Source organism: Semicossyphus pulcher, unplaced genomic scaffold (assembly GCF_022749685.1).
Source record: "Semicossyphus pulcher isolate SPU_LCO1_2020_fin unplaced genomic scaffold, fSemPul1.0.p SCAF_22, whole genome shotgun sequence".
NCBI classification, from domain to species: Eukaryota; Metazoa; Chordata; class Actinopteri; order Labriformes; family Labridae; genus Semicossyphus; species Semicossyphus pulcher.
This window is the reverse complement of record NW_027211696.1, coordinates 1,745,779-1,766,474: the sequence shown is the minus strand read 5'-3', so window position 1 is coordinate 1,766,474 and position 20,696 is coordinate 1,745,779. Positions and strand designations below refer to the sequence as shown.

At 40.5% G+C, this 20,696-nt stretch overlaps 1 protein-coding gene across 2 annotated transcripts in view; it reads right to left on the bottom strand.

The window, feature by feature from the left end:
* galt (galactose-1-phosphate uridylyltransferase) overlaps positions 1 to 20,696 on the bottom strand; it is a 90,590-nt gene that overhangs the window by 52,888 nt on the left and 17,006 nt on the right. For both annotated transcript variants that reach the window (XM_069673731.1, XM_069673732.1), the window contains exons 5-7: positions 8,217 to 8,346; positions 6,343 to 6,399; positions 730 to 852 (exon numbers count right to left, since the gene is read on the bottom strand). In XM_069673731.1, the coding sequence (XP_069529832.1) occupies positions 730 to 852; positions 6,343 to 6,399; positions 8,217 to 8,346 (310 nt within the window). The remainder of the gene's footprint in view (positions 1 to 729; positions 853 to 6,342; positions 6,400 to 8,216; positions 8,347 to 20,696) is intronic.

The window sequence follows — 20,696 nt, the reverse complement described above, 5'->3', positions numbered from 1 at the left end:
ATTAAGGGTACTCCCTGATGAAAGAATAAGAGGTGTTTTACTGAAATGTGTCTCCTTTGCAGGGGGACATAGCTAGAGAACTAACTCAGCTAGTGTTAACAGGGTCAAAATACCCCTCAATAGCCACACCCATGTAGAATAAACCACTCAAGTGTCTTCCTCCTCCCCTGCTTTGTTGTGTAATATCTGAAGTAAAACTAAGGTGAAGTTCGTATTCTCTGTTTCGGATGTATGGCACTGTATAATTTTTTGTGGCTATGTGCTTTTATTAATAGTCATTTTGCGTTGTATTGTATTCATTTTATCATTGTTTTGTTGGGATGTAGTATAATGGCAAAATGATGATTATGATTTTAGGTAGCTCTTCACTTAATTTCAACTTGGCCAATTTTTGATCTAGAGATGAGCCAAGCCACTGAGCACAGGGTGGTTTATGAACAAAGCACACAAGCATGAGCCCAGAACTATAAAAACTCTAAGAATGGTCGTTGTGATTTTACCACAATTCCCCAAAGTGGCATTGGAATTTGAGAACATGCCGTTGTCAGATCTGTGCCTTATATAATGCGAGAAGCATGGCAGAAAATGTTTAGAGGAAGGACCAACAAGTATTTGAATTAGGTATGGTCAGAGGAACAGTAAATTACATGTTTTTGAGGGGAAAACATAGCTCAACATGTTTTTGTGAAGACAATTTGCATTTGTTTTCATATATATGTATAGCTGTACCTTTTTCTGAGCCTCTTGTGTTGCATATTGCAAAAGCAGTGGCTTTCTGTGTTTCTGATGGTAAGCTCTCTGACAGCGGTCTGACAGAGCTGGCTCATTTGGCAGGAAGTTGCTGGCCCACACCTAACAGATAGCAGAAAAGTAGAATGAGACACAACAGAAATCTAAATAAATAAAAGAGTTTTTCAATGTCAAAAATTAGCAAGGCAAATTAGTAAACTGTTAATTGATACCACATTGCCACATTCAAGGTTGCATGTCATTAAGGGCATATTTGCAGTCTGGGAAGATAAAGACAGATAAAGCTTCCCCAGTAATGGTCTGTAAGTGTTTGGCTATGATGCTTCCAATAAGGAAGTGAAGCATTCCACAACCCCATCAGGAGCATATTTGGAGTGACAGGGTCAGGGTCTGCAATGTCAGATGACATATCCAAGTAGCTTTGAGTTCACAATGCCTTCATCTTCTATAAGAATGCAGGACCGCTTCAGGAACTGGTTGGCCTCCAAAAATGACTAGCAGAGCATCCTCAAACGACCATGGCTGCTTCTCAAATCTCTTGAATTGCATCCATGCATCCCTCAAATGTTTTTTGAGAGACATGAGACGTCCTTTCCCCTGAAGCGCCACGAGCAGCGCCGTTTGTGATAATGGCGTCAGCTGATCACCTGTAGCGTGGCATCAGGATGGGCCTGATCCAGGCCTGACCTGGTCATTTGACCCCAGGAGGAAGAGAGCTAGACCACTAGCTCTGCTATTAATCAAGAAGCCACTAATGGAATCGGGGGGGGGGGGGTACAACCCTCTCCCCCCTCTCCCTCCCCTCCCAACCTCCAATAAACTGCAATGATTGTCGTGTTTAAATGTTTGCATCTAGAATAATATGTTGAGGATAAGTAACCAAATGCTTTGATCCACGGACTGTGGACAACAGGGACGAGTCAAACCTCAGATCCCTGGGGAGTGAAAGAGTTTGTGGGTCACCTATCTGCGTTCCCCCCCTCTCCCTCACACAGAGAGGAGAAGGGAGGGGTGAAACAGAGCTAACTCAGGACAGAGAAAATGTTGATTCATCAATGTGGCTCTTTTATTTGGTTTAATAGTCTGTAAACACATACACATATATATATGCACACACATATCCACATATATACATTCACGTATAAATGTGTGCATGATATGTTTATTGCTGAATTTTCTATTACTTTCATGAACTGTTCATTTAATCTCATTCTGTGTATCATAACCCAGCGATGTTTGGAGTCTACACGCAGCTGAGAGTCCAGAGGTGTCGAATATGGGGGGGTTATATAGATGAGATGAACTACTTTATGTTTAGGAAGAAATAGTTTATTTGATAAGAAAGTTTCGGACAAAGGAGTGGTCAACTTCGCACCGTTTTGCTTGGACACTGCCCTCGGGAGAAGAGACCCTTAAAATAAGAGACGACACCCCAAGATCTCTCTCTTACACTCTTGCCCTCTCTTTTACTCTTACTCTCTTACTATCTTGCTTCCTCCTCTTTTCCACCCTGCGTTTCCCTGCATCCTCTTCAACCCGGCAGCTGACGAGCGCCACTACCTGTCTCTGGACTTTTGACCATTTCTTTGTCTTTTAAAGCCCCTTTTAAATCCACAAAATCCTTCTCTCTATGCAATTTTAAGTCTTATGTACATATTTGTAAGCATGTTAAAAGTTTTAGAAATGACTTTTAATCCAAACTGGAGTAATTGCCATTCTTACTTTGTTAACTTCCCTGACGCTGTGGTTAAATTGGGCGTGGTCAGTGAAGATATTTATGTTGTCAGAAATTTTCTCGAACCAATCATGAAATAATCAACAGCAGTTGCCCCGCCCTCACAGGTGCAATAACACTTCTGGGCTCGCGATCAATCCCTCTCTCTGAGTCTGCGCTAACTCGTGTCCACATATCTTGAACATCTCTGCACATACCTGTTGCAGTTACCTGCCTAACGATCGCCTTTTTTCCCCGTCACGCCTGTGTGTGCTGTCCCCGGTGCACATCCACCATCTGAGATGACAACGTGTCATTCTTTTATTTTGTAAATGCGGCGGACTTTGAGAAGCAGCAGTGTTTCCGCCACATACATTTAATGAATTGTTGCAGCCGCTGCTTCAGAAGTTGTAATTGAACGACTCTTTGGAGAAATCAACGATCGTCCATCCTCTCCTCATTGAGGAAGACCACTGAAACAGTGAACTCGTGAAGTCTTGGCAACCACATAAACAACAGCGGAACCAGTTTACTTCTAATGGCAAAAGAGGGTCCACTCCGCATCGCTGACATCGGCATACATATGCAGGTCTAATACGCAATGTAAACAATCCACGTGACCATATCAGCTGTGCGCTCAGTATCAAACTTTCAGCTCCCTGGCATTCTCCCTCCAGCAAGCTGCACAATATTATACTGAATGAGGAGATATTGTCTGTCTACTCCGTACGTCCCTACTGTAAGTACATTGATTGTCGCGCTTAATAAAGCTTATAAAAGGAGATGTCATTTGGTAACGATTGATCGTTTAGATCGCTACGTCATTAATAACGTCCCTCGTGCACACGCAACTCAGGTGCTGTGAGTACTGAATTGCTAAAGAGAAAATATGTAATATGTTTTGTGACTTAATTAAACAGACTGCTGATGAAGACTGTCTACACAGCAGACAGAGAGACAGACAGAAGCGGGGGCGGGGGGATTGAGCGGGGCCAGTAGTGGTGCAGGGAGCGGAGGTGCAGGTGTGCTGGGGGACTGAAGCAAAGTGATCGGATTAAAGTAGTTTGTGAATTAAAACTTAATGAGGTGAAGAAGAAAGTACAATTAAAGTGTGGAAGTAAGAAATAACTCCCTGGCAGGTGTCAATCAACACGGGAGCTGCCACGCCTCCTTAGAAATTGTCTGCACAGCCAAACGAGCTGTTTTTCAAGAAGATTTTCTAGTGGTCCTGAACGTTTATTTTCCCTCAGATTTTTGTGGATGCTTTATGAAACACTCACAACTGATGTCATTTATGCCTTTTTGGTATTTCAAGCTGAGTTTCCAGGGGCTTTAAGTTTTGCCCCACGAGAAGGCCCAGAGCCTACGTGCGCGTTGCAACGCTGAAGACATTGCTCCAAGTAAACTTCAAGCTGTTGTAGACCTGTGTTCCAAGAACTGAAGACAATACATCTCTCTCTTTTTGCTCCAATTGCGCTCTGACAAGCCTCAAACCCAGAGCCCAGAAGACGCACTCTATGGAAAGCCACAAGGGTCAAAACGTGTAGTCCGACGTTCACATTAATATGTCAAATACGGACGTCTTAACACGGTAAAATATAACGTCAAACACGCTAAAAACGCCTTAAGACGTTAGAAAGTAACCTGTTAACAAGTGAGTTCTTGACTTGTTAAGATGTATATTATCGGGTGATACCACTTCATCCGTTTCTGAGGGGAATCCCTACATACAGTCGTTGGAAGACAGAAAACAGTTCCCCACTCAATAAACCTTGTATGAATTGTGGTCAGGATACAATATTTATTGAACTGGGGTTTAGAAATGATATGAATTTACGGTGATGTTATTAAAATCACCATTTTTGTACTGGTTACTTATCGAGGAAAAATGTAGCTTGTGTACTTTGATTTAATGTGGTGTGCTCGCCTACACGCCCACTAGATGGCAGTATTGGAGCACAAGTGGCAACCTGTTGAATTTAGAATATTGGAAGGCAGTTGATGTTCTGAATGCCTGATGTATACTTGTTAACATCTTTTCTGATTAATGGCGACATTTTTAGTGCAGCCTATGAGTATGTTTTTAATGTAATGGTCGTGTGAATTATACATTGTGACTATAATGTAAAAAATAATATAACTTTTATCCTTTCATGAACAGACTGTTAATTAGGAATCAGCTTTTTTGTGTCAGACATCACATTTGTGTTTGGAAAGAAATGTATAATGGAGACTGGATGAAAACGTGTGCTGTTCACCTTCTGGATCAGAATGAGAACTAGCAGAAAATGTGGAGTACAGTGTCTATCACAGCAATTTTTGCTTTAATCAGAATATTAACCAAGTCAAAGCTTTTTCTGTCTTTCAGAAAGTAATGTGGCATTCTTAGAGAACATAGTATCACTGCTGTAAAGTAGTTTAATGGCAGAGGAAATGTATTGTAAGTATTCATTACAGGTCCCACCTGAGGAGGGCCATAGCAGCAGCCATCAAAGGGAGACTGGAAGCTGTGGACCTAGCCACCCATGGCTTCTTGTCCAAAATGTTAGACAAAATACTCTCTATAGGCCTATTTGAAAAATCATCATCATGCTCATCAGATAATAACCGTCGGGTACATTCTGCAAATGTCCTGCCACAGTTCCTGACAAAGTTTCTAGACGCCTTCGCTCTCTAAACCACCAGAGTGAAGTTGTAGTTCTAAATTGCCCACACAATTTTAGAAAGTGTCTTCTTCTTCTTTATGGGATTTTATGGCAGACTAGGCACTTTTAGCGCATTGCTGCCTCACTCTGGTCGGAATAGACACTACTTATTTCAGAAACTGATCCACCCCCGCACACAACGGACTGTTCCACATACTACGTCACAGTTGTGTGCATGTCACATGATAGCTACGTAGCCCAAACGTACCAACCAGCAAGAGCCCACATGACCACAACGTAGACATACGTACAGCCCAACGCAGCACCTACATCAAAAAGGGGTGGGTATGTTGAAGCCAACCAATAGCATGGAAGCCTTAATGGTCCAAACCACTTAACAAGTTAAAAACTCACCTGTCAACAGGTCATTTTCTAACGTCTTAAGGCGTTTTTAGCGTGTTATGACGTTGTATTTTTCCATGTTAAGACATCCATATTTGACATATTAATGTGAACGCCGGACTACACGCATTCTACGACTAATTAATTATTAAATAATCAATCCACTGATTTACGCTACATAGCGTTGTGCAAGCATGCTCCCTCACTTCATTTACTGTCAGGTTTGATTATAGAGAACAAAACAGTACATCAGAGATAAAAATTCTGATTTAACTTAACGCTATGCAAATTATTATTTGAAAATAATATATTTATCTTGGCAGTTTGATCAGTTTAGTAGGCTGTATGCAGTACATGCTGTTTGAGTGGGCAGTACGTTAGTATGTGATCTCAAAATTGCCATGTAACCTGTTCTCTAAATAACAAAAAGTAAAAGCAGAGCATTCCAGTGCGATCAGAACACTGCAGCTGATCCAGAGACAGCTACATGTGCAAAATATAGCTGCTGTGGATGACAGAGGGGAGCTGACACATTAAACTACAATAATGAATCATACAGACTGTCTATAAAAAGTCACATGTGCGTACATGTGTGCGTGGTAAGGGTAGTACTGCATGCCCGTGCAAGGAGGCGTTCTTAACACACATAGATACACAGATGCACATACACAAACGTGGAAATTTTATGAAATAATCAGGAGTAAGTGCATCATGTTCTCCATGATACTTCTGCCACTCCACACCTGTCCATGCACATGCATGTGCAATATTTAATCAATGCTCTTTTTATGTACATATGTTTTTTTATGTATGTATGTGGACATATATTACCTGACAGTGAGGATGTGGATTTGAACAACCCATCATAGCTCCTTTATTCTCAAAGATCTGAAAAAAACAGACAATAAGATGGAAAGGGAATCCAGACTTTAGTTAAACTTACTCACTTGCAGGCAAAGCAACAAAACTAAGGCAAAGAAAATCAAACCAATTACAGATATAAGAAGAAGAGAAGAGCCCTTTGGTGGTACTTTAGATGTCAGTACTGGGCTGTCCTACTAACCTTTCACCTAAAAGGAAATTGTCCGATTGGAAGAAATTGTTGTTATTTTTAATACACTTTTTATTATCTGTATTTATTCTTAAATTATTAAAGGGCCAGATTGAGTTTGTAAAAGGGCCTGATCTGGCACACAGGCTGCTGATTGAAGTCTGTATTAATATATGTATTCTAACTATCCTAGGAAAATGTCAGTGGAATTAACAATTGTGACTTTGTACAAAAAATACATTGAACAGAACTCACAAGAGATCTAAAGACTGGCTGTGCTGCAGAAGTAAGATGCTGACCTTTCATTAACCAGTAAGATGATGTAAACAGATTACTATGTATCAACTCAGTTTGGAAACTTCTATCAATTCAGAACTATGGTGCAGTGATTTCATGAGGATATAATGGCTCTTGCTTATTTATTTCACACTAATTGCTTCTCTGGGAATATCATTCGATACATCAAACAACAAAAACAAAAGATTTTCAAGTATTAATGAGAAGTTGCTCCATCTGTATACCTATTGATCAGTCCCTCCAAGATTGCCTAATTTACAGAAAAAATGGCTAATTAATAATAATTGCAATGCAAGATGTTTTTAGGCTATTTTTGTGTGTAATACATTACATAGCCACTGTGAGCAACTAGGACCGCTCAAATTTAGCCATGTTTAGGCTGAACAAGCTGTTTGTCTTGAGAAATCACTTCTAGTTGATTTCTGTGTCAAGATGCCAAATAAAATTGGAAAACGGACAAAAACTACAGGAAATAGCCATAAAATGCTCAATTGGTACTTTGCATGCGCATCACAGTGCAATCAATATGCCCAAAGGAAAATCTACACTTTGTCTATCACATTTATGCGGTTCTACTTGTTAGTTCAGGTGCTGAACTAGTAGAAAACCATTGATAAGAGACAGGAAAAAAATCTCACTGTTGAATGACTCTTTGAGATCAGCGCTGACAAACACATCAGTAATAGAGTCTCTGGTTAGTGGAAAGTTAGGAACTTAGCCTTTGATTGACAGACAGACTCAAACCAAGGCATCACAGGATGGCTAAGTGTACGGCTCACAGTTAAACAGTGAAAAAAGATAAATATTCAATGATGACATTGTGTATTGTATTTATCATTATTAATTTACCGTAAAAAGTCTCCAAAAGACACTGTATTAGTGTTAGTATTCTAGATAACAAAGAATTGAGGGATTGGTCAAATTTGCAAAAAGGTTGCAATGTTGAGACAAAATTGCAAGATCCCGCAGAATGCTAAGAAATTGGTCAAATTTGTTGCAATTGTGACATTGTGACTTACTTGAGGGACTAAGTAATGTACTAAAACCAGTTAAGATGTACATCAGCTTAAGTTCAAAATCTATCAACAAAAACACAGTATCTTCATTTTTTTCATTATCTACATGTGATGGGAATAATTCAATTGCTAGTTGTAGATTCATATCAATATCATTTCTATCTCACTGCATCAAACTACAATAACAATTGCATCATTAAAATTGTATCATATTTAATACCTTAAACATTACAACAACAAAAATGGAATGGAAAGTTTATCTGCGACTGTATCCAGTCCTGGGAGAGATTGGTTCAAAAATGTGTGAATGTGAAGAGGAATGAATGTGTGTGCCACCTTACCTGAACCCAGGGGTATGAGGTGCCTAGTTCTTCAACAAGACCCGCCCATTTGTCAATCACCTTGACAACCTCCTCTGTTTTCATGAGGGGGAGTGTAATGTCAGACCAGGGATGGAAACACATGACCTTACTGAAAAAGAGTTCAGGGAAAAAAAACAGAACTGAAATGTTTTCTCTTCTCTCTTCACGTTTTGACTGGATTGAAAGAGAAGAAATGTATATAGCAATATTTTGGCAAATACAGTATATGACCCCCTTTGATAATTTAAATGAGCATTAGCAAAACTTTTAATACTTAATAATAAGCCTGGCTCAGATTTTTTTTTTTTACAAGACTCCAGCCACACTTGAGGGTCTCAGCAGCTGGACTTACAGCAAAGTAGGGCTTTAAGCTCATTAATGCCAAGATCACCATGCTCGCATTCTTACAATGCTATCCTGCTGATGTTTAGCAAGAATAATGCTATCTAATAATAATGAACATGTTCACAATCTTAATTTAGCAACAAATACAAAGTTAAGGCTGTCATTAGTTTTACAAGTTATTGGCAATAAATCAAGTATTGACAATATAAATTGATGATGGCACTAGATGAAAAGTCAGAAAATCACTTCAAAGCTTTTAAATTAATCCTGTGGTGAGTGTGAAGGACATTTTTTATGTTAACCTGTTTGATCATATGTTTTCTTCTTTAATATTATATAGTCAATAATCATGGTATAATCAGCTATGGTTAATTTAATGATGCATGCATGTGCTAATTTTAGACATAGTGTTTGTTCCTCTCCAGGGTCTTGTGAATGATTTACTGCTGCTCCTTCTGTCTTAGAGAGATATAGTTAGTAGCCTTGTCTGGGGTAAAGAGCTATGTGGCAAGGGGTAAACTCTAGATAGTCAGGCACCTCAGCTAAGGTCATAACAATAACACCTTTCTTTGTAGTGCTGGTCTGACCCAGCTCGAGTTGTGAACTGCTTATACTCATCTTCTATTATTCTTCAATTAAAGACATCAAAAGACAACTATGTTTCTCAAAGAACTTTATTGGTCTCGCCACCAGAAATTGCCACTACAGTGAGCATGATTGTATGTACAACCTCTCATAGCAATCCACAATCAATCTCAAGTTTGTCTTTATATTGCCAATTAAAACAAAAATGACCTTCAGCTAGTGTTTAAGTGATTTATTTCTGTCCCATAGATATATCTATTCTCCAATCAGACAAACAATCCTAAAAAACATATCACATGACCATTCATGTACACTGGGCACGTGCATAGCATAGACAGGTAAACACAAACAAACACTCATTCTTTTACTCAAAAGGGTGGCACTCTGTATAAGCTGAAAAACATCACTTAAGATGGGAATAACTACCTACACAGGTAACATCACTGATGATGATGCCCTAGCATTGCATCGTGAAGATGTTTCTGAAACTACTGGGACACCAGTGATGACCAGAAAGAGTCTGGTTGACGACCGGGAAAGTTTGGTGACGATTGGAAAGACAATTGACAGCTTGGAAAGACAGCAAACCAGTGCGGAGTGGGATAGCAGCCCTAACCACAGCTCCTGTGAAGGAGAACCTAAGTAAGCTACAGATCAAAGAATAGAAAAATACCCCCAAGGAAGGGACAGCACCACAATATGCAGATTCCCAATATGGTGAGACAGAGGAAAATCTGGGTAAATGGTAAATTGACTTTACTTAGATAATGCTTTTCTATTCTTGCAGCCTCCCAGGGCAGTTCAGAGCATGGATCTACCAGTACAGCCTTCTACGATGAATCTACCTGCCACTGCTCCTGTATGAGTTCCCAATTTCCACTGTCACTGATGTAGAGAGGGTAGTCAGCTAGTTCTTTAGAAGAGCTGGCCTTGGAAGCCCTGAAGTCCCTCGATATTACAAGGGATGGAGCGTAAGGGATGGGAGATGGATCCGCGCAGCATCAAGTTCCTCATCCAGGCAGTTTATGACGTCTTGCCTAGCCTATCCAGCCTGCACTGCTGGGGCCTCACAGAGCATCTGTCCCAACCATCTGTCTCCTCTTTGACAGGATTGGTACTCTGGAGCACATATTGAGCTGCTGCCCCAGAGCTCTGGCAGATAGACGCTATCGATGGCGGCATGACCAAGTCCTCCGGACAATTGCTGCGGAGATCTACAATACCCTCAACATGAGCTGGAAGACAGAGTTGATCAGGGACACAATCCGCTTAATCAATGAGGGAGAAAAACTAAAAGCAGAACACCGGTATCGGCATCGGTAGATGTGTCATTTTTCTGTCAATATTTTTCGCCAATAAAACAACGTTTTAATAATGCCTAAATGCTCGATGATTCCCCAAAAAAAGAAAAGAAAATGTTATTTACAAATAAATATGGCATTTAGTACATAACCCAAGTTCAAGTACATTTCTTATATTGCCCAGTGAATGTGTACATTTTAAAAAGCACTGTATTATGTTATTTCTGTATCTGCCAGTGGGCCACTACAATAAGAGCAGGCATGATATCAGTTCCACAGGGGAGACTTGAGTTTCTCTGTCTTTCTCTTATCGGCAGAAAATCCAATATCATGCATCCTTAATTGTAAAATTGTAAATGTGAGGCACCCACTTGTGTCTGCTTGGCAAATGGCCTTAAGTGTACTGATATGGGCAGACTGAAGAGCTGTGAAAACAAGCTTCAAGAGGAAGAGGAAATGATGATGTGAATCTTGACAACGATAACAATGATGCTGATGACCATTAGACTACTGCAAATCAACATGAAATGTTAAACCACAGATTCAATTTTCTTGTCTCTTGTCCTTTTTCGATGAATTTCTTAGGAAAGGTTTTGAGTTTTTATTTTATTGTGTTTCTGTTGCTTACAGAACCGTTTACAGCTGCTCCAATAACAGAATCCAGTGCAAAATTTCTATCAGAAACAAACTGCACAAAGTGAAGTTTATTATGATAAAAAAATACTGTAATTGTTGTTATTCATACAATATGTCATTTTAAAGCTATTTTTGTGCATGTTATGATGGAGCTATCCATACGCATATCAGATCAGTATGAAGGTAGTGATAAGGGCATTTGCAGAGGCATGCAGAACTTGCCCTGTTACAGCGTTGGAGGTCAGAGGTCAAATTCTGTTGTCCTCAGCGTCATGAAAACGTAACTGGTAGATAGAATATTATGTAAGCTATACAATGAGATGTGACTTCATGATATTTTGTGTAGGTTACCCTCTTTTATACAGGCTCTATGTGAAAAATGGCAAAAAAACATGAGAAAATTGTGGTGACGGAGGGGTGAAAAACTGAGTGATAGCACATAGAAAGCTACCATTGCTGCAATGCTATCATACATTTTCCAACACCAGTGACACAGATCTTTATAAAAATCACTATGAGACATGATTCCTCCAAATTGACACGACCAACCTCCTGGCTCATGGACTATAAAATCTAGAATGGAATTTAAAATCCTTCTTCTAACTTACAAAGCTCTTAATGGTCAGGCACCATCATATCTTAAAGACCTCATAGTGCCACATTACCCCTCTAGAACATTGCGTTCCCAGGATGCAGGCCTGCTTGTGGTACCTAAAGTCACTAAGGGTAGTGTGGGAGGTAGAGCCTTCAATTATCAGGCCCCCCTCCTCTGGAATAATCTACCAGTCAGGGTCCGGGAGGCAGAAGTTTAGTCTACTACTACTTTTAAGAGTAGACTCAAAACTTTCCTCTTTGATGAAGGTTATATTTAGGGCTGGCTCAGGCTTGGACCAGCCCATAGTAATGCTGCTATAGGCTTAGACTGCCGGGGGATCTGACACACCGAGCTTCTCTCTCTCTCTGTGCCTGTCTCTCTCTCTCTTTCTCTGTCTGTCCGTCTGTCTCTCTCCCTCCCTTATATTAATGCATCTTATTAGGGCCCGAGCACCAAAGGCAGTGCGAGGACCTCTTGGAGGACCTCTTGGAATGCAAGGAATCATTCTTTACGTTTTTTCTTCTTCTTCTTCCAAATGAATCGCAAATTTGGCGGCTTAAACATGCCCCAAAAATCATGAAAGTTGCCATGCGCATCACAAGTAGGAGAAATTTACGTGTGATCGTGCTTTGGTGAATGGGCGTGGCAAAATTTGGTACACATATGTATCATGACAGGACCTACAAAAAAGTCTATTATGGACATACCCTAAACCCAACAGGAACTCAGCCATTTTGTATTTTGTGGTCATTTTTGGCATATTTTGCCATATTCACAGGGTGCAGACGAACTCCTCCTAGAGACTTCCTCCCATCCTTTTCAAATTGGGTCAGTGTATTGACAAGACATTGGAGATTAAAAGTGATCCAAAATTTGAGTTTTTGAGAATGGGCGTGGTCTGGGCTGTGGGTCAAAGTTTGATGTTTTTCTTGGCTAAAAATCACTGTTACTCTCATATACAGTCTTCTATCTTCTTCATATTTCACGTGCATGACAAGAGTCTTGGCCTGAACACAATTAGAGGAAAATATTTCCCATCAGGCCTAGCGCCCGCTACTGGAAACAGGAATTGACATGTTTTACTCTACAAGCCCCTCCTCCAAGGTGGTAATACATATTAACCTCAAATTCATGTCAGGAAACTCTTAAGACCTTGATTAAGGTTTGTGAAAAACCTTGCTGAGGTTTCAACAGAGGGCGTGACCCTGGCGGCATGGCGAATATAACCGTCGCCATGATGCCTCGCCATAACATTTAGGCTGCGATAACCCGCCTGTACTTCCTCATATCTGCACCCAATTTCACATACTTGATAAGAGTCCCGCCCCCAACAGATCTACACACTCCTGCTAATTCTATAGCGCCACCCACTGGTGAGAGCCTGTATCAACTCTCATGTACATTGTCCAATCTCCACCAAATTTCACAGCTTTGATGAGGCTACTGCCCTGAACAGATCTGCATATACATTTTGGGTCAGAGCGCCACCTACTGGGCAGAGGTTGTATCAACTCTCATGTACATTGTCCGATCTGCTCCAAATTTCACATGTATGATGCCAGTACCGACCTGAACATATCTTTATATACATTTTTTGCTCATACTCATAGCGCCACCTACTGGTGAGAGCCAGCAATGACTCTCACTTACAATGTTCAATCGGCTCCATATTTCACATGTATGATTACAGTCTTGGCCTGAAGAGGTCTACATATTGACTTTTTCGCTCATACTCATAGTGCCAGCTAGTGAAAAAGGGAGTAGTAGCTCTCATAAATAATGCTCAATCAGCATAAAATTTCACAGCCATGATTATAGTCTCGATCCCAACAGATCTTCATTGGACTTTGGGTCATGCTGATAGAACCACCTACCACCCCTGGCTGCAGCACATGCTGTGGCTCATGCGCACCCTGCTGCTGCAGCAGGCCCCAAGGCTGCCTCGCAACCCCGTGGCTGCGACACACCCCAACCTGGCCACGTGTGTGAGGGCCCGTTCATCGCCGCTTGCGGCTTTAATTATCTATGTATCCCATTACCGTTACTAACCATATATCTCCCAAAGGAGTTCATGTGCTCCCTTGCCATGTAGGTTCCTGGAGATGGTTGCTGCAGACCACCTGCTGCTGTGGACCTGCTCGACTCAGACTGCAAAAACTATTAACATCAGTCTTCCCCATAGTATCACATTTATCATTACTATGCTGTTCTTGCTAATTCATTATTATAAGCATGTTATCATTACTATGCTTCTCTTGCTAATGTATTATTATCATGATGGGTCTCTCTTTAAATAACATAACAAAGAGTACGGTCTAGACCTGCTCTTTTTGTGTCTTGAGATAACTTTGGTTATGATTTGGCGCTATACAAATAAATTTGATTGATTGATTGATTGATTCCACCACCAGGGGAATACAGAAAAGAAGAGCCTAGCTAGTGACTGGCTAGCGAATTGGATTAATTCCCATTATTAACTATTTTGCTTTTTGTTTGATTATACTCAACATGACCGTTACCCATTTTTTAATTTTTGGATGAAGTCCCATCTTTTTTTTGTCAAAACACTTTTTCAAGTCAGCAATAAATAAAGCCCAGGATTGTGTTCATTTTTAAAGTAGTCTATAGTATCAAGAAGATACAAAATGTTCTCACTAATTAAGCACCTTATTATTGAGAAGAAGACAAAAGAAAAATGACAACTGTCAAAATATCAAAAAACAAGCAAAGCCATTACCCTACAGGTTACGGGCCAGAAAAACAATTATGTCTACAGTCTCAGGTTTTAAAGCTGCTCTGTGATAGGTCACAATGTTCCCTCCTGTGCTAAAAACCCTCTCAGAGGGGGAGCTGGCAGCAGGGATACACAAGTAACACTTTGATTGCTGGCTCACTCTTGAAAAGTTTTTCTCATGCATCTTCCACCAATCTAGGGGTTCTGTTTCACTCTCTGCATCTGGAGCCTTGAGGTAGTTCTACAGCACTCCCTCCACTGACTGCATAGCAGTAAGTCCTGAGTTGCTGGGGCATGGTTTCTTAAAAACCCTACTCAGTGACCACTCTCTTTTTAATGGCCTCAATCTTGCCTGGCTTGATATATTGGGTCTTGACCTGCATGATATTGCATCCTTGCGCGATCCACACTTTATGCGTTTCCTGGTCATCATACTTGTGATTCCAAGATAATCCGTGAGCCAGGTGGGCACTAAGTGCCTTGTTTTCTTGTCAGCAGTGACTACCTGAGAGATGGCCTTGTGCTGCTCTACCTTTCTTGCCACCATCTTCCGATGTGAGTCCCACCTTGTAGGTGACTCTGTCACCAGCTTGTGCGGGAGTACAAGCTGGTGACAACTTAAAACAAATGTGTTGGGATTCACTGCATCTCCAATATTGGAATGTGTTCATTTATGGACTTTAAACTGACTTTTCAAAATGGCAGCTGAACTCAACACTCAAAGTCTCAGCAGCCTCTAGGTTTTCAGACCTTCATGTGAAAACCCCTCCCCCTGGCCAGGTCTGTAAAACCGGAAGACCACCATTTTTTTTGTTCTTCTGTTCTGAAGCTCAGAAGTAGAGATGGCAGCTCTCGTTCACTTCAGTGACCCGGATCTTCAAATCTCGTTCAGCTGAAAGATTCGTTCATTACATTCGTTCACCAGGTCGTTCAGCGACATTTCCAGTTTACCCTAACTCACTCGCTCTCACTCGTTCATGAATGATGACGGCTCCCATTGCATTACTGGTCTTCTTGTTCAATCATCACAATATAACAGTTACTTGGCCCAACTATATTAAAAAGAAAATATTTATAAATAAACATTCATGTGTTATCTTATCTTGCTGTTGTGTCACTGTTTATTTTTGAGCTGTTGTTATACCGTTTCTAGTATTGTACTTTACTTTATTTCTTTATTTCAGACACATAAGTCCATATCTGTACAAAACACAATATATAAAAAAAAAGACGAAGACAACAACTTCATTGTGCTTTACACAAAGTCAGTTTGCTAAAAATAGTTATATATTATATATCATATAGTTATATATTAACGTCGGACTTCCATTACAAAACATGACGACCTTCTATTAATAAACGTAATTTTGTTTGTGTTCATCAGTGCTGTAAACATATGTGAACTGCTGATGTGTGTGTGTGTGCAAGATATACCCCAGCCACCTTAGTTTGTCGTGGTTGAGGATCAGAATGTCTGACCTGTTGGGACTCAATTCGTTCGTTCATGACCGAGAGATGACCCGGTCATTCACCCCTCCTTGGCGCTCAAACTGTATTTGCTAGTGTGAAGGTTCTCAGTAATCCAGGTCATTGTAATTTTAATATGCTTCTAATATAAGAAAATCATCCCTTAACAGAGGCAATGGCCTAGACACCACCGATCTCCCAATAACAATGCAGTGTTAAATCATCTGCCTAAACAGGCGAGATCGCACCCACACTCAGGATCATGTGAGCCTAATGACCCATCAACACCAAGGGGAGTGGTGAAGTCAGGTAAAACGGGCCAGATAAGTTTGGACCATAATAGCTCTTTAAAATTTTACAATCAATAACAATGACTGATCTTGATTTGTTGCCACAATAAGGTCGCGATCTGTCTTTATTTTACGCACACAATTACTATATAAAATAAAGTACGTCTCTCCACATGCTGGAATGACACGAGCAGGAGCTGTAACCTGTGATCAGTTCATCATAGTTTATAACGCAGCGCGTTTAATAACGTGGACCTGTGTTCAGATCTGTCTGTCTGTCAACAGAGACTGTAGTCTGCTGTGTACTACATATATTTTACACAGAGCTGTAGATGATTATCAGGCTTCATGATCAAACTTAAATATCACATCATCACTTCAGTCCGTGATGACCCGCTCCCTCCCTCCCTCTGTGCAGGTGTTCCTCCCTCTCGCGCTGCGAGTCTGCATCACCGTTTTTATTATATGTTGTTTTTAAGGTTTTAATGGAGGTGAATGAGGCTCCTTGTATATTCACAGGGCCTTAGGATGTAATATATTTAATCAGAGTCTCCACCAACACTGCCTAATGAAAAAAAATTAACAACCGATACTAAAACAATTGTATTTTTACCCATTTTTTAAACCAATCAATATCTGTAATATTAATATATGAGGCCTGTGCCAATTAATAAAAATATCATTAGATCTCATGCACATCTTATTTTATGGACTTATAGATAATTTACCAAAAAAATTGGCCCATTTTAGCTGACTTCACTTTACTAATGACGCTCAGTGATTGGCTACTAGGTCAACAATAGCTCAGGTTAACGAGTTGCCCTTGATTTACACATCTGTGAATTGACTTGTATGCACAGGTGCACCTAATCGGGTTGCTTCATTCATGAAGACCATTCTCGTTCAGTGAACGAGAGAGAGGGAGAGACAGAGAGAGAGAGAGAGAGACATTCGGTCAAGCGATACGTTCAGTCGTTCTACATTTGATTTGATAAAAACAGCCCTCCTCTGAAAGGCAATTGGCTCGTGCTAATCAGTCTGGTTTTCTAAAAGAAGAAGAGAGGCACTGGGGAGCCGTGAGCGGAGCCAAGTGAACGAAAGGAATGAATTTGATGCATGGAAGTGAATGGATCATTTCGTTCACTGAAAAGATTCATTCTTTTTGAACGAATCGTTAAGGACCGAAACATCTCTATTCAGAAGCTCAGAAGCTCTCCACTGCCCTCCAAGAAGGTTGGAGCTGCTGCTGCAGTTCCCTCCAATTCAACAGCTCTCATGGCTTGCTAACCGAGCAAGGCCTCAGCAGCGATGAGAGATCCTGCTGAAGAGATTACCAGTTTACTCAGCATGAACTAGTAACCGTAGTTTAGCAGCAGCTAAAAGAGTCTGCCATCTACTTTTCAAGTAAGGACAATGGAGCAACGAAGGACCAGTTTCCCGCCAACTAGACACCAACACAACGACTGCAACTTTCTTCACCAGAACCACTGCTCCCCCAGCCCGGTTGAGCAACAGGATCGACAGCCTAACAAGCTGCAACACAGCACAGCAACACCTTTCTGTCCGTGGTCTAGTAACGTAACGTCTGGGCAAAGCTAGAATAACTCACAGTAAGCAGGAATGTTTACTGTATTGTAATGTTATTGATTTGATTTGTTACTGAGTTGTATTGTTGTAATGTCAGGTATTGATTGTAGTTGAGGTTACTTATGCTCTTATGCTCTCATCTGCAAGCCAAATTAACCTCTCTCTTTTAGTGTTTTAGTTCTGCTTTTGTTGTCTTTTTAATTAAATCATTGTGTGGAATAAAATGCTGTCTATTTAATGTTGCACAAGAATGAATACTGCCAACCTCTTCTGCATTTGAACTCCAAATCCTTCAACCTACTAACTATCAATACTTAGGTTATAGTTATTAAGTTAATTATTAATTAGAGTCTATATTGATAGTCTATTACACTTTATGAGACTGAGGATTTAATGTAGATTAAATCATATCATTTATATAATTAATAATTATTTGTAATAATATTAGGCTCAGATGTGTGACTAGAGCACATATCACACATAGTTGCCAACGGTAAGACTGTGTTCAGCTGACATTCCATCCTCTCCTTACACTCCATATAGATCAGGGGAAGTGCAGTCAGTGAAAAATGTTTCCAGCCAGGTAGCTCATATCTGGGGTCAAGTACACTGATAAGCTGCTTGAATTCCTTATTCTCAACAGTACTAATAGGAAGCATTTGCAGTGCACGCTGCTCTGTTTTTGTCAGACAGTAAAAAGCCAAAGTATCTCCAAGCTACTTGAGTTGAGTGGCCTGTTTTGTCAACAATGGCCTTTTTTGAGCTGGTAGGCACTGCATTTTCTTCAGTGTCGCTCACTTTGGCTGTATTTTCTAGAGCCCGACCGATAATGGACTTTTGGGGCTAGTGCCAATTCCGATATTAGTGAGAAACAATATTCCGCTATCGATATATCGGCCGATGTATTCCCATTTGTTCAAAATGTATCTGAAATTAAAATATTAAAATTCCAAATCTGAAACGTTATTGTCACATTTGCATTTCTGTAGCAGCTTAAATAGCACTAAAATAAAATATCAAATTAAATAGAAGTGAGTATAAACCAAAAACACACAAGAGTAGGATCAAAAATAATTTTCTTGTTTTGTCCACCTGCTGAAGATAAAAGTCACTAAACACAGACCAGCTTATTTGACAGACTGATACTGTTAATAACAGTAATAAAGGCTTAATGAGCAGGATTTCCCATATTAAATATTCCCTCTTAATCAACATTATAATCCAGGAGAAGTGTGAGATGGTGTCTGTATCTGCAGAGGATCTGCCCTTCGTCTGTGTTTCTATTCTTATTATTCTGCTCCGGCTTGGGGCATTTTGGACTATCTATGGACTGTCTATGGCGGGGCAGTGGTCTGGAGCTCAGCCAACAGTCCGCAGGTCGGGACTCAATCAAACATAGCATCACGATGACAAGGGACTTCACAAAGCGTCTTCATTTGCCGTTCTGTGAATGAGAACAGTCCACGCACGTGTGTATCTGACTGCTGTAAGGAGCTGCAGGTGTGACGGAGGGCGGAGTAGACAGACGCACACACCTGGCAGCAGTGCGACAATGGCTTATTAGAACAAAACCCTGTATCTGCCTGTGGGGTTGTACAGAGGTGTAGACGTACTGCACTCTGAATATGTTTTATTGAACTCAGGAAGGAGGTATAGAGTCCCCCTATGTAAGCACAACAGATATAAGCATTTGTTCATCCCACTCTCAGTCAAGCTCATCAATGAGCAGATTGTTCAGGATGGACGGAAATGATCAGGGGCTATGTGACGCTGAATTTGCACAGAGATGAATTGCACTTTATGAATTGCACTTTATGAATTGCACTTTACAAATTGCACTTTATGTGACTCTGCTGAGTATTTTATTTCTTATGTATTGTTCATTGTTATTTCTGACTATTGTATGTGTGTAGTGGAATGTTGTTGTGGGTGGAATGACCCCTCTGTCCGAGACAAGTTTCTCCCACGGGAGACAAATAAAGATACCTTGACCTTGAGATGTGTAAGCTTTTTGTTTAGAGTGTAACCGCTGTGAAACTAGCAGACAATAAAGCTTAAAGGTCCTGAACCTTCATTACTATCGAACTTAAAACTAACTAAGAGCCAGACTGTACACACAGGATCTCGTCTGCACAGTTTAGATACACAGAGGGTATAAACAGCGGTGCTCTGAAAGCAAGCTTTCTTTGGCTGATTACTGTGATTTTAACACGACTTTGTTGTTCACAATGTTTCGTTCTGTATGGGAAAGATAATGCTTCCCTTCGCTTTGTGTGCTGCTCTGCTCAGCTGTGACACGCACTCTGGCAGCGATAGGGACGTCCTCATTTCCTATCATGCCTGCCGCCTAGTGCTGACTGAGTAGTTTAAGTTGTTAAGTTTGCTATTTATGTTCCAAAATGCAAAAAATGTTGTCAGTGTTTTTAATGTGTCTGTTTAGAACATATGTTCTGCATATGTTGGTAATTGTCATTTTCGTGCTGGTTTATAGTTGTAACCATGAGTAAGGTGGCTGTTTCATTTCTTGACTTCAGCTGTATTTCTTTATAAAGTCTAAGGGCCTGGTGTTCATGCTGTCAAAATTAAATCTACGCCCTCTGCTTGTCAGGAGGTGTAATGGCTTTAACCCACAGCCCTGCTAAAATTAAAGTAATTCATATTGGAGCATATCGGAGGACATAAATGCCGATACCGATAAAACTGCGAAGTGCGAATATCAGCCGATAAAATTGGTTGACCGATAAATTGTCTGGCTCTAGTATTTTCATTCCAATCCTAAAGTTTGTAAGCCCGCCTCTCTATCCCTGTGACATGATTGGATGTTCGTAATTTTATTCATGTTCTCTTTAATGGCGGGTGGCAACTAGCGTTTAAGGCACATTAGCGACCCCCTTTTGTGGTGTTTGGTTTGTGTAATTA